At 39.3% G+C, this 17174-nt stretch overlaps 1 protein-coding gene across 2 annotated transcripts; it reads left to right on the top strand.

Annotated features, from left to right (window-relative positions):
• Positions 1–2902: 2902 nt before the first annotated feature.
• On the top strand, positions 2903–16692 carry me2 (malic enzyme 2, NAD(+)-dependent, mitochondrial). Of its 2 annotated transcripts, none has more exons than XM_079160931.1 (15): positions 2903–3047; positions 6304–6462; positions 9237–9370; positions 9526–9675; positions 11235–11310; positions 11622–11783; positions 11870–12083; positions 12568–12665; positions 13016–13129; positions 13256–13367; positions 13566–13708; positions 13860–13962; positions 14175–14245; positions 14804–14902; positions 15251–16692. In XM_079160931.1, the coding sequence occupies exons 2-15, from the start codon at positions 6349–6351 to the stop codon at positions 15410–15412; spliced, it is 1752 nt and encodes a 583-aa protein (XP_079017057.1). In that variant the 5' UTR covers positions 2903–3047; positions 6304–6348; the 3' UTR covers positions 15413–16692. The 2 variants fall into 2 exon arrangements, with proteins under 2 accessions (XP_079017057.1, XP_079017058.1); XM_079160932.1 differs by having other exon boundaries at positions 2909–3047; positions 6307–6462.
• The last annotated feature ends 482 nt before the right edge of the window (positions 16693–17174 follow it).

Here is a 17174-nt window from a genome sequence, read left to right as displayed (position 1 = left end):
CACTGCTACATGCCTTGTAAACTTGTATAAAACTGTTGTCATATTTAATTCTATAGTATAATTGCTAAATTAATAATGTTATTTTGTTAAGTATTCTTTGCTAAATGTTAGGATACAATTTCTGTTTATTTGGAGTGAGTTGTATTTTGTTTGAATGTGAAATGCTCTATCGTAATAATTTATGATCTAGTCAAATCGTTAATAGTTTCATATCCTGTCGGCCTGATGCACCATTCAAGGTCATCATCTGCTTTACACTTAGTGAAAAGATACTATCCTCTGTAGACAGTCAGATATCTGTCGCTATTTTGCTCACTTAATTGTTAGCCACCAAAAGCTATAATGCTAACAACAGTAGCCTATATTTTGGACAAAGTAGATGCTTCACAACCTTTATCGGAAATTATTTGTACTCAAAACTCCTCAATGCTGCCTGGTTACCATATTCATTTTATATGGTAAAGGAAATAACCAAATCATGTATTTTGAAATACTTTTCTATCCAGCGTGGAAGACAGTAGACCCTCAGAATTGCATTTATTCTGACATGTGATGTCTTCCCTTCAAGGTAACGGAATCAGGTAAAAGATACAGTCAGAGTGATTGAACAGATGTCGGCTGTAGGCTTGTGCCTCATACTTTCTCAGTCAAGTGCATCTGACATTCACTTCACTCCTCAAACTAAGAAGCTGATAGTGAGGATATGGAAACAGCATTAAAATGATTAAGATTAATTAATTGCTGCTCTAGTGCCAAAAAAGAAATACAGTTATAATCATGTGCCCCATATTCTGTAACCTATAGAAATGGGCTTCCACCACACCTGGTTTCACTGTTTGACATGCAGGTGTGCATGTATACAAGGGTCCAGCTGTTGGGAATGCCAGAGGCACAATACTGAGATGCATATAACACACTGCCAGCACAGCTACCACACCTCAGAATAAGACATGTTTTATCTGTTTAGTGATCTTTCAGTCCAGCATCTGAGACCCATTCTGACTAACTCAGTCATTTAGCAACAAGTCTTTCATACCCTCTTATCCTCTATTAATGTTATCCTCTATCCACATCATTCAGTCTACACACAGAACACTAGGACAGCGAGTCTGTCGCAAGAGAGCTGAGAGCCTAAGTTAAGAAGATATTTACTTTCCCACAATGCAGCAGTACATGTGTATCTTTCTCTGTCATTACAAGCTGTTGACTATTAATGCTCATGTGAAGTTGATCTAAAACTGTTGACTCTCATAATATTTGCACCTTCACTGTAGGCAAGATTCACCGGTTGTGAGCAGATCATCACATAGGATGAGCCATACGTGAGGATTGATAACAGTACAATATAGCAAAGCCAGGTATATTCAATAGACATAAGCACATTCAAGTTACTAGCACATTCAGAAATACCGGTTTTCCTCAGTGACAACTGATACTCCACTATTGTCAATGCTGATTTTTAATAATAATAATGTACCTCTAAGGTACTATACATAAGCTGGACTGCTGGACTAACTGATAAAAGTGTTCAAGGGAAGTGCAAAACTGTCCATTTTCTGATCCAGAGCCATTTATCTATTTATAGAAATGGATAGAAGTTGTGCTGCAGTCAAACTAATGAAAAGGAGTCTAGTTTTTACCTGTACAAGTCTAATGATCACATTTAGCATTATACAGTTTCCTCTGCAGGTAACCTAAGCCAGCAATAACATCATTGATAAACAACAGAAGCATACTGTAACACATGTGGTTACTGAGTTTAAGTTATTTTTTTTAAGCGTGTGAAGAAATCTAGAAAATGTGCCTCAGTTCACCTCAATGCTTCCAGCTTGCTGAATGTAACATATCTTCTCCCCTCTGCATGGCTTCCAAAACTATTCAAAAAGCTTACACTTTGTTGTTTTTATTATGTGTCACTTTTTGGGATTCATATTTCTGTGGGCTCTTATCTATTTTGTACCCGCGAAGCCCCTTGGCTTTTTACTAGAGAAAAGCTTTGAGGTTTTTAGATGCTCAATATTGATTGATAATCTCTTTTTTGCAGTTTCTGCTGAAGAATTAATAAAACATTACTTAAACTATTGTTTGATCTAATGTTTTCTATTGCTGTGGTGTTAGCAAATATTGCTGTAATTATATATTCAAGGATATTTTGTATGTGATGTATGATGAACATAAACACATACAAAACAGCACAGAGCACAAAGAGAAATACAAAAAAATGTAATAACCACTAAAAATGACTCTGTCATCCATGACCACATGATTGATCCCTCTTTAATAAGCTTGAGTTTGAAATGATCCACAACGCAATATGCATTTGACTTAAGGCCCTTATCATGCGTGATATTGTACTTTAGTGGTGCATATTCCCAATCAACAGTAATAAACCAAATTACCAAAAAAACAAACTAAAATACAGAGAATAGATCTGGGAGCCTTAAGCAGTTGCCGGGTTGGTAATCCACGCCATACCATGTCATGTCGCCAATTTGGGGCAAGGTTAGCCCAATGCATTGTGAAATCTGAGGTTAGGTAACCAATTCAAACCAGACCTCTTTTGCCTTCTCCTGTCTAGCAAGTAATTATATAATCTTGTTCCACTCTTCTCTGGTGCACTGTTTTTCTTTTTGCTTATTTTACACACACTTCAGATGGACAGGTAAACAGAACAACGTGCAAAAAATAATAAAGCATGAACAATTTTTTTCTTATTTAACAACAAAAAATCCTACAAAACAGACTTGTCCTCAAAATGAGATGACTGTCTGTTACAGTACTTACGACAGTGCCTCTCCAAAACACTTGCGCTTGTTGCAGTCTTTACGGTAACCAGGAAGGAAATCCCAACATGTGATTGGTTGAGCGGGTAAGTTCCTCGACACTGCGTGAGTCTCCTCACCACCACCCTGCTGCGTCTGTGGCTGCCGTGAAAGGACAAACGGTCAGACAACAGCATTTACACAGCAAACCACTGGAGAAATATGCTTTATAAACAGTAACATATGCGACGGGAGTAACTGCAGTATTATACTACTTAAGAGCAGGTAAGCCGAGTCGCTGTTCTCTTATACATTCCAAGTTTGTGCGTCATCTGAGAACTTTCCGTTTCTGTACCAAGAATGTACGTTAGTGCGTCGGGAGGTCTGAATGAATGACAGCATGTAAATCAAGCTAGCATCATCATCCGGTGTTGGAGTAACGTTACAGTCTCAGTTTAACAAACGTTGGTTCTATGGTGCTCACATATCCTCACAGCTTGGTCCGTTTTACTTCTAAGCTAGTTAGCGTTTTAGCAGGTCGCAGTTGTTAGCTGTATTTTTGTCTGTGGCTGAGATTGTGAGGCTAACTAACGAGGCTAGCGTACAGTTTTGTTTTTGTGTGTACGTAACGCTAGTTGTTATGCTCACAGTTATATTCCCTTCCCACTAACGTCTCCTCACTGCAGATGGAAGTAGAAACTGAAGGGGACATACCTCGTTCATTCCTGTGAGTTATGCATTAATGAGAACATGAAGACATAACTGATAAGACCAACGCTTTTACTATACTTACTGTGGTTATCACCACATTTACAGCACACCGGATGTTAGTATATAATGTCAGGTGTTGCCTAAATCTTAACTGCTACAAATGGGCTTTGATAGTCAACACTGTTAATAATGAAAACAATAGATGGACACGTCTTTGTGTCAGAGAAAGGGAGAATAAAACACCTGTGAATAAAGCTACTCCCTGTACTGTAATAGATGAATGTTTGTCAACTTGAGGTAACATAATTAGACATATACTCCAGTATTACTTTTGCTTCATACCAGTGTACTCTGATACAATAGTGGAATTCACTTCATAGACCATGGAGAGCCTGCTCATGATATCCTGTGTGCTGGTGTGATTGGTTGTGAAACTTTGAAAAGATGCATAGTTTACATACGAGAGCACTGGCTTTCTGTTGGTGAGTAATATCCTGAATGAAACCTCTTTATTACATTATGCCTACTGCAGTCAATACAGACATTGTTTGCACCACTTATTTGGAGTACTTCCAGAAACAGTAATGCAATACTTAACTATCTGGCTAGATCGTATCCTGTTTTCCTCATATGATTAGAATAATAATTGAATGTACTTGTTACACATAGGCCGATGACGTGTGTTTGTATTTCTATTTCCTTCCTGAAGTATCTCCAGTCAGGTGTTTAAGTAGTTAATTCAGACATGTTGTTCCAACAATGAGACAAAACTGGTTCATTACAGTTTCTGTGCCAGAATTATTTTGCTACTTGGCAAGCACATCTAAAAAGCTAATAAGACGTTGATGTGAAATATTCTTTTATAGTATATAACACATTCATAGAGGTTGCATTAAGGCGGTCTCCCCCCCCCCCCCCCCCCCCCCCCCCTCCCTGAATATTAAATCATACACTTTGATGCAGCTTTCTAGGCAGTGTTTCCTGGAATCTGCCAGCTGGCTTTGCTCGTAATTTCTTTCATCAAGATTTTCTGGTCAAAGAAAGTCAGCACATGATCACACCACAGTGCGGCCTCTCAGGCTAATAGAAAATCACTTTCATGTTTTGCTAAGAACTATTTAAGGTCAGTGGTAATTTATAAACTATTTTAGTTGCTCATCAAAGTAAATCAGTTTAGTGATTCAACACAGGGATTGACATTAAAAAAATAAATAACTGTTGCAACAAGCACCATTGGATGATTAGCATCTTATTTATCGTATCTCCATTTATATGGTCTTTTTGTTGTGTTTGGGTGATTACTATGATAACATGGGTAGACAAGCAAGAATAGTGTTGGTATAGTGAAGAATGGAGGAGGACAGGAACATTTTAACAACACAGATGACTGAATGCTGTTTGTTACATAAACTGGCCCTAGGTTTGTTCTTTTGCCACCTGAGCTCAGCTACATGTGGTTCCAGGCCATCATCATTAAAAGGAGTAAGATCTACAGCCTTTCCTCCAGTGTAACCGTTCTATTGGTTTAAATCATAATAAAGTATTATTTTTTTTGGTAGCTGACAGTTGACTCCCATTTCATCATGTATTTGTATTTCAAAGTAATATTTATTTTACCATACTGCTAGTCTCGGACCTCTAAACTAAAGGGAACTAAATTAGAAACTGCATGTGATAACCGTCACGTTGCTGTTCCCCACATAACTTGCTTACAGGTCCAGTTGCATTTCCTCAGGGTCAGGTCTTGACATCAAGGAAGGCCAAAGATGTTTGCGCTGGACAATAAAATGAATTAAAACCAGAGCCAGTGCAGAAATGAACGTGTGTAATAGTTATATTGAGAAATTATTCTGGCTCCATTCCCCTTGTGGTCTACTTTGTAATATGCGGATTCTTGAGCAATTTTCCCTTAGTTTATTGACACTCATCTAAAGCACAATATAGCATTATATCTAAATCATATGTGGCAATTTAGGTTGTCATCTCAGTCCAGTTCGGTGGGAAAGCAGCATTTACACTACGCCTCTTCCTGCACCCACCATAACCCAGCACAGCACAACATAGCTTCAAAGCACAGGTCACATGCATGACATAGCTCTTACAATGATGAGTCTATTCCAAGCCACCAACGACAACAGCTGCAACTATAGCATGTGATGGGCTACATGTTATCTGTCTTTCGATCTTTTCTATCTGTCGACTGATTTCGCTTGTTCCCTGCCTTCATGTGGAGCTCATTGGGGAGAAAAAGGATTATGACAATCTTTCAAAGCTTTGTTTCTCAGGTCACACTAAGTCACTTCTGTCCAGATTAATGACGAGACGCTGCTGTCAGCATTTGTAATCCTCGAGTGTGGGTCTGTCCATGCACAAGTGCATTCGTATGCTTCCATGATTACGTGTGTGTCGGTAGGATGACAGTCTTCACTGCAGAGAGCCTAATGTCATACCAGGGTGCGATAAGGGTATGATGATGTCATATGATCAAAGGTTGTGGCAGCGGTGCACTTCCGGTTTTGACTGTTGGGAACAAGAACAGCTAAACCTTAAAGCAATAACTCTTAACAACCCGTTGACACTAAAGAATTGTGTCACATGCATTCGCACCATAAATATAAAAATGTGTGAGAAGCGAACTGTAATGGCCCATGGTAATACAAACTACCGCACATAGATATTCAGCATCCCAGAACAGCTACTTGCTACGGCCAACTTTTAATTATCAATTGTAATTCTCCACAAGCAGGAAGACGAAGATGGAAATGGATAAGCCATGTCTCCACAAAACAATAGGTTATTTTGTCAACTTTGTTTCTGTTTCCTTCCTCAGCAGCTTTCCACCAGTGTACCTCCTAGTGACCAGTGACTGACCACCATGCTGTCCAGGTTGAAGACAACCTGGTCCCTGAGGCCCTGTGTCTCTGTGTGCAGATGGGCACACACCAAAGAGAAGGGGAAGCCCCTCATGCTCAACCCTCGCACCAACAAAGTGAGTGGATTACTGACATTGTGTGTGTGTGTGTGTCAGCAGGGCTGGTAGACACTTTAATTGATCCTCAAAGTATAACATTTCTATAAGAAATTGAATACGTCGTCATTTGCATGTAATGATCACCAAATACACAATTACCTATCATGCAAGCACATGCAGTTACTCAGGACAACATGGCGTTATAAAGTACTGTCAAGAGCTGCAACAGTTAATCCTACAGTAAGCACAGGATTGGTTCTGCTGAAAACTAGAAAAACTTGAATCTTTGAAGTCTGTTGGATATCTGAACACACCCGGCATCACTGTTGGGTGTGCTCAAACATATCTGTTTAACATTAAGTTTGGGGCTGTTTTTTTTTTCTATGCTGCAAATGCCTTCAATTTGACGCCTTTGTCTCGTGTGCAAATTTTCCTTTCATTCTGCTTTTTCGATTCCTTATCACTGCCTTTTAAACGATGTGTGATTCTTTATGTAAAGCGCTTTGAACTACCTTGTGTTGAAAAGGTGCTAAAGCTGCCATGCCTTGCTTGGCCATGCGCCCGTGTTACCACACCTAACAACTGTCACTTCAGCAAGGTGGAGGACTTCGGTTGACAAAAAAACCTGCCGCTTTTTCAGCTGGTGTAACTTGCTCTTTAATTGTATTTATTGCCTCTACTGACATGTATCACATTGTTTGATGTCCTGCATCGGACATTGTTTGATTGTGCTGTGAATTGTTTGCCTGGTAGGGTTTTCGTCAGCTATTTACAACTGCTGAAAGCTACAAATGACATTTGTAACATGAGGCTGTAGCTACTTGAGGTGACAGGACCTCACTTTTTGCAGGTTAGGCTTAATTTAGCCTATGTGCTAAATATAGACATTCCAGCCAACATGTGAACTGGTCAGAGGCTTCAGTAGCTGGTTGATAGTCCTAGAAATACTATACACACAGTAACTACATTTCACATTGCACTTTAGGTTTATTTGATCTATTTGGGTCTAGTTTAGAAATGAATTTGCAGTGTGAAAAAACGTTGTGAAGAAGGCCACTGGCGTTTTAATACTTCTTCTGTGAGCAGTATCACTATTGTGATTTATATTTAAATGAAAGTTCAACTTTTGAATTCCTTCCAGCATTTAAGTTCACTGTGGCCGTTGTGTCTTGCACTTAAAAACACTCAAAACGGCATCAAGCTAGACAAAAAGAGCAGCATGCTTGTTCCTCATAGGTCTATATTTGCCAGAGCGGATGTGACGTGCATCAGCAGACTGAATCGTCGTAAGTCTCATGACTCATCCTACCTCAACAGTTGAGCTATAGTGTTGCAGAAATGCATTGTTAATGATATTACACTGTCAGCAAGACTGTCTGGCTCCGTTCCCAAATTCCTCGGCCGAAATGTTATCTTTAAAAGTTGTACAATACAAATTTTCATCATGTGGATGCAAACTCAATAACATTCTTGTCGATAAAATTTGTAAGCCTGATGGATGATCTGTTTAGGGAAATTTCATTAGCACATTATAAATGATGATCTTAAGAGATAACTTAAACCGATTTACTGTCCAGTATATATTTAGCAGTTTTGAAACTGCATTGAAAATCATGTCAATTTATTTGCTTTTTTTCTTTGGAAACAATTAGGTGTTTGAATTGACTTTTAACGGACAAATCATAAGATATACAGAAAAATAGATTTAAGACATTTATATGCAAATATCAGCAATTTCTTTATTTGATGGATTTTGCCCATTTTTTTCAGCCCTTGAGTTAATCACACAATATACACAAACAAATGCATACCAATTTGAACAAACCAAGAAACATTTAAACATTCAATTCCATGTAGAATGAGGAGGATAAAAACTTGATTTCAGAGGTTTGCAGCATGTTGCATTATGTTGAGAGGAACTGAGTACTAGAGCTGAGTGAAGTGAAATGCCCCCATCAGCATGACTCAGCATTTTGCCAGTGGAGCCCCCAGGATTCATCACTCTCACAGAATAATCTGCCCTTTCCCGAGCCCCAGACGTAATGCTTTCCATCTGTCGTGTCCATATTTCTTTCAGAGATGCGTTCATAAACCTACATATACACTCCTGCATACACTGCAGGATCATAAAAAGCACTTTGTAACCCTCAACCCCCCTCTTCTCTTCTATACATGGGGTGTTTCTGCACAGCGTCCTCCTTATTGGCTTATTTGAGGCTACGCCCATTTCTTACCTCCCTTTTCTTTCCATCCCCAACTGTAAAATTGCTCTCATGTGGTTTCCACCTTTAACCCAGCTGTCCTCCTCCTGTTAAATGTCAATAGGTCAGCCCTGAGTAAGGGCACAGAGATAATAAAATCCACCCTCTGGTGGCAAAAAGACATCATAGCATGTGAACGTTTCCTGCAGCAAGGATTCTGGAAATTGGTTCAGTCATTATTTTTTATTGTTATGAGTGAGTATGAGTATGGTTGATTAAGTAATGCTGAGTATGAAACTTAAAAGCAGAACACCCTGCAGCACAGAGGTGATAATAAAGCTTTATTACCCAGAAAAATGTGAAATGATGTCTATAAAATGTATATATCATAGAATTTTAAAATATTCAGTCTGTAGCTATGTAATACCCTAATATAAATAGCATTTTATAATAGTCTTAGATCAGAGTCAAAAACTTTATTGTAAAAAGTTAACATCCTGCTGCGTGTGGAACTCTTAATCATGAGTAGTTATCACAAGATAGATACCTCTCCCTACTCACCCCTCTCTCTTTCTTTGTGCTTTCCTCCAGGGCATGGCCTTCACTCTAGCAGAGCGACAGATTTTAGGGATACATGGTCTGTTGCCTCCCAAAGTGGAGTCTCAGGACATTCAGGCAATGCGCTTCCAGAATAATCTCAAGAAGATGAGCGATCCCCTACAGAAGTAAGGACATATTTTGCTTAACTTAAAGCATTGGAAAGTATAGTCACAGTATGAGTTTCTCTGTTTTGCATTTTAGCATTTATTAATAATCATATGTGTATCTGAAATATCACCTTCTAACTTTTCCTCTCTCTCTTTCCTACTTTTTCACCCAGGTACATCTACTTGATGGGCATCCAGGAAAGGAACGAGAGGCTTTTCTACAGGGTGTTGATGGAAGACATAGAAGAATTGATGCCAATCGTCTACACTCCCACTGTAGGCCTGGCCTGCACACATTATGGGCATATCTTTAGACGACCCAAGTAAGCATGCAGTAAAGCTAAATCAAGAATCAAGTAGTAAAATAGAGCGCACAGCAGCTGATGACATTATTATCGCCCTTAGATATCCAAGACTTCATATAGCATTGAAGAATTGTATAACAGAGAATCAATAGTTTTCACTAATATCTTCTTAAACTGTGCATATAGAACCAAGTATGATTTTAGTTTTCATATAGCTTTTTGTGTAAAGCTCACTGGAGACACCACAGTGCGCCACACACTCTGCCTTCTCCAGTTACCTCACCTGGCACATCTTCACCACCTGCACATAGGGATTTGGTAAATTAGAAAATTCTGAAAATAAAGCCAATGGGAGCTCTTTCACAATCACTCCTTATCCTCATTATCAGTCCGAATCATAATACAGGCCAAGTGTCTTACTTATATGCATAAACATTCATGGAGTGTTTTGCATTGACGATGCCTCGTGTAGAGGGCGGAATATGAGGTTGATCCACGCGTACACATTTCCAAGTTGATTTTGAAAAAGGAATTGCCGACTGGCAACCAACACAAATCCAAATCACAACTAACCAACCTACCAAAACACAACCTATACATAACCAACCAACACACAACCAACCAATCAACCAACACACAACCAACTAACCAATCGACACACAACCAACTAACCAATAAATAACCAACAAACCAAAACACATCCACCTAACGTGTAGTCAACCAACCAACCAACCAAAAACAACCAAGACACCTCCAACCAAAACACCACCAAAACACAGCCAACCAACACACAACCAAAATACAACCAAACACAAAAAAACACTAACCAAGTGAAACACCACCAACCACCCAAACAGAACACAACCAAGGCAACCAACCAACACACAACCTGCCAACCAACCAACCAATTAACCAGCACACAACCAACTAATCAATCATCAACACACAACCAACCACAAACCAACACAAATACATCCAAGACACAACTAACTAAAACAGAACCGAGACACAACCAACCAATGCCCAATCAAACAACACAAACCAAAACACAACCTATACACAACCAACCAACCAACCAACACACAACCAACCAACCAATCAACAACCAAAACAAGCTAACCAACCATAACTTTACCAAGCAACTACCAAGACACTTCCAATTGAAACACAACCGAGACTCAACCAACCAAAACACAACCAACCAAAACACCAACACATGACCAACTAACAAACACCACCAACCAAAACACAATTTCTGTCATTTACCTTTGCAAAGGTGGGCCATATCTCGCAAGCCAATCAGAACAGAGGAGGGGGGCTAAAAGAGACAGGCGCTAAAACAGAACATTTCAGGCAGAAGGTGAATACAGTAATATTCAGGCAGACACAATTGTAATGTAAACATGTTCTAATAGAAACCCCAAATGCAAATATGAACCTGAATATGGGCACAATATGTCCCCTTTAAAGATGTTTTGCAGTGGAGATATGTTTTTTGTTTTTCTATAGTTTGTAATATATAAAATCTCTCCTTGATCGTTAAAGTTCTCATCCCATCGTCTTGTTTTTCTCACCAGAGGCTTGTTCATCTCTATTCGTGACAAAGGACACATTCGTTCCATCCTGGACAACTGGCCAGAGACTACTGTTGCAGTGAGTACCTGAACTCCTCACCACAGTAACACCACTTATCAAAGAGTGTACTTGAGTCGTTCATCCCTCTCAAACCCATAGACTGACGATTTTAGAAATGAGCTGTGAATATGCAGATATGGGTTAACAACTACACATTCATCAAAATCAGTTTAAAATGTCACAGTAAGTCTGGGGAAGTCTTTTTAATCAACCCAGCACTGTTCACAGTACATTTACCTGCTAGACCAGTTTATTGTTGTTCACAATTGTGCGCTTGTTAAATGTTTGCAATTTTGCCTACCTTTGTTTCCATCTCCCTTCTTCTGTAGGCTGTAGTAGTAACTGATGGACAGCGTATTTTAGGATTAGGGGACCTGGGTGTATACGGAATGGGCATCCCTGTCGGAAAACTTTGCCTGTACACTGCCTGTGCTGGCATTAGACCTGAGAGATGCCTGCCTGTGGCAATAGATGTGGGCACAAACAATGAGGTAGGATGGTTATGTGTATGTTTTCTGTATACGGTATGCATGCACATGCATTATGCTTTATACATTTCTCTTTGCCCTCCAATCAGACTCTCCTCAAGGATCCGCTGTACATGGGCCTGTACCAGCATCGAGATCAGTCTCAAGCTTACGATGATCTGATTGATGAGTTCATGGAGGCTGTGGTGGAAAAATACGGGCAGGACACACTGATCCAATTTGAAGACTTCGGGAACCACAATGCCTTCCGCTTCCTCAGGAAGTACAGGGAGAAGTACTGCACCTTCAACGATGATATCCAAGGTTCACATTTAACTCTTCACACAGCATATGCCATAAAGTTTACATGAATTAAGTTTAAAAAAAGTTCAGTTGGTGTTTTTTAAAGAACCATGTTTTTAGATTGATTTTCTACCTTCCAGCCAGCTGTTTCTTTTCACTTCACCATGAAAATTAAATTGCAGAAACCTGATACTTTCTTGAATTAAATAATCCATTTCATTGAACAAATTGTGACCTTTATTCACATTACGGCTGCAAGGAAATGCAGTTAGAAGCAGGAACCTTTTTGAAAACTCACCTGTGTTTAGGTCGAGGAACCACTGACAGCTGAGATTTGGGTGCTGAAACACAATGCGTTCATGTTGTCTGAAAGGCAATTTAAGAAGGCTGAACAACAAGCACAACATAATTAAATCATTAAGTGAACCCTCCAATCTAAACAAATAGGGATTTATCTGTTTTCTTCAGACACTTTATTGTTTACTGTTCTTCTGCATGTTTCCAGGCACTGCGGCTGTAGCCCTTGCTGGTCTGTTAGCAGCTCAGAAAGCCGTTGGCAAACCCATCACTGAACATCGGGTGCTTTTCCTGGGAGCTGGAGAGGTAAGATCATCTTTATCTATTAGTCAGCCAACTCAAGTTCTCTTGGTTTTCTTTTAGTTCTTTTTTTCTATCCAATTTTTAATGTGAAAGTCCCATATATCAAAATACATTCTACAGGCCATACGACCTCCTACTGACCAGAGCTGGTAATGCCAATAAGAAATGAGAATCCAACATTACTTAAGATCTTAAAAGAATCCAAACTGATGCTGAACATTGACCAGAACCTTTCTGGGGAAACGGTGGATTTGCATAGGCATTCTCTGATTGGAAAATAAGGGTTACATTGTATTAAGGATACACTGTCCTAGCACTTTAAGTGTAACTTATAGTGAATATTTCCTCTTTAGGCTGCCCTTGGTATTGCCAATCTGATTGTCATGGCCATGATGGAGAGAGGGTTGACCCAAGCTGAGGCCAGAGAGAAGATCTGGCTGTACGATAAAGATGGCTTACTAGTAAAGGTTAGTCTGTGTGACCAGAACATACATTGTGTGTCTGTGTGGCTTCCTGTCTGGCTCACTGTTGATATACTGTATTATTGATGAACAGAGGTTTTACTATATTTATGTTGATGTTTGTGATTCCAGGGCAGACCACAGGAAACGGACTCTAACCAGGAGGCATTTGTTCATGACAGTCCAGGGACTGTACAGAGCTTCCTAGAAGCCGTCAACACCATCAAACCCACAGCTATCATTGGTGAGGAACATCTGACTTTCTGTATTTGTGTCTGTGTATTTGATCCAGATCAGGTCAATTGAATAACTTTATTTTATATTTAGGCTATTTATGTGCTCATTAAATCATCCTTAGTGTGCTGTAATTGCAGGCTCCGCTAATGCAGTATTGATGGATCACAAACACAGTCTGACCAACACTTCTCTTTCCTACTTCCAGGTGTGTCAGGAGCTGGACGTCTGTTCACCCATGATGTCATCAAGACCATGGGAACCCTGAACGAAAGACCAATTATCTTTGCCCTGAGTAACCCAACCACTAAAGCAGAGTGCACAGCAGAGGACGCCTACACACTCACTGATGTACACGGTTCTTTCCTTTCCTTTCTTTCTTTTTGACTAACTCCGGAATTAAGCATTAGAAGTTCCTGTGCTGTCAAATCACTCTTCTTGTTATTGTCCTTTCTATTTTTCCCATCGTCACTCTGTCACCCTTTGTTTCTTTGTCCCATAGGGTAGATGTCTTTTTGCCAGTGGCAGTCCATTTGGTCCAGTGACTCTGAGTGATGGCCGCGTCTACACCCCTGGACAAGGAAACAACGCGTACATCTTCCCTGGTGAAAAAAAATCAAATAAATATTCATCATTTACATTAATGACCACAAGAGAGTATGGATTATCTACAGATTCCCTGGACATTAAAAAATACTGTGAATAACTTAACCAACGCCTAGTGTTTGTACAATGTTTTCACTCTGCGGAAAATAATTAGATGATAAACTAACTCTGCAAATGCAGTCTGTTTATAACACGTGTGTGTGCTTTGCAGGTGTGGCCTTGGCTGTGATCCTGAGTGGAGTGAGACACATCAGTGACACCGTGTTCTTAGAGGCTGCCAAGGTCTGTACTTCTCTGTCTATCTCTTCTTTTAACTTTCTGAAGTTGATCTTTACCCCATCCTGCACTTTCTTGCTGACTCGGTCATGTGTACATACGCTGTATATGGTCATAGAAACCCTCTTTAACCCTTTGATGTCTCCTGTCCCCTCTCTCTAGACTAACTGATAACAGATGAGGTGCTTTAAAAAAGGCTGATGCTGCTTTGCACTTTTTCCATCTATGTTCTTCCGTTTGATTTGATTACACTGATCAATGATATGAATCACAAGATGATGTCTTGCCAGCATTCTTTGTTCAATATTTGAATATTTTGCATGAAGAAGACACCGTCACTTGCATGTTTTGTAATATGAGTAGTAGTGGTTTGGTCTTGTTTCTTTTATATCTTGTTATGTTGTCTTATTTAAAAGCACATATTGTTTTTATGACTTCACACTTACGTAGATGGCAAACAGCAGAGAAATGTGCTGTTAGTGATAGTAGTTTGTATGTCTCTGTTTTTTGGACCCCAGAAATTCACCTTAACTCTAAAAGTATTTTTTTTTTTACTCCTTCCAGACCCTTGCAGAGCAGGTGACGGATAAAGAGCTGAAGGAAGGCAGACTCTATCCTCCTCTCTCCAACATCAGAGAGGTCTCTCTCCAGATGGCTGTCAAGGCAAGTCTCCTGAAAATGATCATTTCTCTTGCTGACAAAACGAAAGACAACTGAATGTTTCGGCTGTTGATGAACCTGTTATTGTTCGTCCAAACCTTAACTGTTCCCGCCTAAATTTGGCTTCTTCTATCATCGTCTGCTGTAACATTATGCTAGTTGGCTTTGAACAACTTAAGATGACATTTTGATGACACAATATTGCTTCCCAGTCTTATTTGGCTGTAGTTGTGCAGTAACGTTTGGTCAGTATATCTTCGTTTATGTCCGCGAAGTACTTGCGTCTGTGTTTTCTATTTGTATCTGCCTCTCAGTATTTCTCAATGCTCCACTTTTTTTTTCTCGCTGTAGGTGGTGGAGTTTGTCTATGCTAAAGGTATGGCGTTTCGCTACCCTGAGCCTGCGGACAAGGACAGCTTTGTACGTGCAACTGTGTGGGACACCCGCTACGACTCCTTCGAGCCAGATACCTACGACTGGCCAGATGTCAGCTTCACCCCCAAGACCGAATAGAAGCAGCCCACTATCTGTGCTCTTTGTTTTCCACTTACCTCTTAATCACAGATAACTTGAGATGATCATAGTTACCTTAGTGAAAACATCTACTTCTGAAAATTAGGCAGTACAAGCCCCTTTTTGCTGCCATGTGACTGCATTTGCACTAAACACGTCGTATTAGAACTGTGAAAGTGGAATTTGAATGAGGATATTTAAATGGACACTTTCACTTCACATCCCAGTTCTTTATCACCTCTGCATCACATTTAAACCTGCACAGCACCTGGAGGGCCCCCTGGTGGTGGAGAAAGGCAGTGTGGGAATCTGGTTTCAGTGTTATCATCTACCACCTTTATTTTTAGTCATAATTAACCAGGGAATAAGTTACCCTTTTGTTAGAAAATGCCATCTACAATACTATCATCTTTTTCACCTATTTTGTAAGGTAGTCACTCCATTTTTGTATGTATTTGTAACTATAATGTGATGCAAAAGAGTTGTGTACACTCCTGAATCAGACGTTCACCTTTGGTTAGCACTTACTACTACTCTGACTATATGTATTTACCTAAAGATTGCCTAAATTAATCCATGCATTAATATGCAGTTCGGATATTAACATTGCCTTTTTTCACATCATGTGGGCCTCTGATGGCTTCACTAATCCAACCAATGTCCGGTATAAAACATGTGGTTAAAGACTCCTTTTTCACGTATGCTTAAATCGGGCAACAGTGCTTATCTTAGAAGGTCTAGTAAAGTAGAGGGTTAAAGTACTCGGCCTTTGTGTGCAAACTAGGAGAGAAAGAGAAGAAACATTGTTACTCAGGACAGAAATGTAGGGAAGATCTAAAAAAAGACCGTTAAATGAAAATGATTCCTAACAACACCAGAGACCAACGTCCACTCCAGCATTGTTTTTGTTTGGATGCTTTTGTCACATTGTATTTCTTTCTCTAAATGTATTTTATTTGATGGGAGTGTATTTAGTTGTGCTGCCCTTATGCTGTATATTCATTAGAAAGTCTCTCATCAACACCTCTTATAATGATTTGTGGTAAAAAGAATCCATCCCTAGAAATTACCCCTTGGATAAATGAAATATACAAATTGAACATAAATTATACTCTAAACATTTAAGAAAGCAAAGTGCAGGATAAAATGATTGGATAAATAGTGTGTTCTATTGTAATTCTATTTTGTGTACTGTGCATAAATATTTGTAGAACCTGATACTGTCTATGGAAAGAGTATTTATAAAGTTGTGTTAAGTAAATCCATGTTTGTTTTTGGCAGCTTGGTGTGTGTGGGTTTCACTCCTTGGAACATATTCAACAGAACAACAAATGTACAGGCTAGGCTTCTATTCACTGTCTATGATCATCATTAATAATAATGGATGACACTAACTACGTCAGATTATGGCAGATTAACACAAGAACGAGATTGACCTTAGGCAGGTTTATATGTATAGCATAAAGTGCTGTGTATAAGACATGAAATGCATTAAGAAAAACACAAGCCAATATTCAAAGAATAAGTAGAATGAAATTGCAGATTCACTACATTCTGAAAATGACAGTTTCTGGTCGTGTTCATGTCCTTACTGGCATTTTTAATATGCAGTACTTGATGCTCAAGGTAATGGTGCCTACAAGATGATCAGATAGATTGTTACTGACAATATATGTTTCTGATGAAGAAACCAGGTCATGCTATCAAGTCAACTTTAACTATTATACTAAGTGTCGCGAGAAAAAGGGTTTTCTATTGACAC

Source organism: Pholis gunnellus (genome assembly GCF_910591455.1).
Source record: "Pholis gunnellus genome assembly, chromosome: 6".
Classification (NCBI taxonomy): Eukaryota; Metazoa; Chordata; class Actinopteri; order Perciformes; family Pholidae; genus Pholis; species Pholis gunnellus.
This window is presented reverse-complemented; position numbering and strand designations above follow the sequence as displayed.

What these genes read in the sequence shown, in the direction of transcription:
- me2 (XM_079160931.1), top strand. Translation starts at nt 6,349, where the DNA reads ATGCTGTCCAGGTTGAAGACAACCTGGTCCCTGAGGCCCTGTGTCTCT. An exon ending in CTTCAACGATGATATCCAAG is followed by an intron (nt 12,084 to 12,567) that starts GTTCACATTTAA and finishes GCATGTTTCCAG; the next exon opens with GCACTGCGGCTGTAGCCCTT. An exon ending in ACGCCTACACACTCACTGAT is followed by an intron (nt 13,709 to 13,859) that starts GTACACGGTTCT and finishes TTTGTCCCATAG; the next exon opens with GGTAGATGTCTTTTTGCCAG.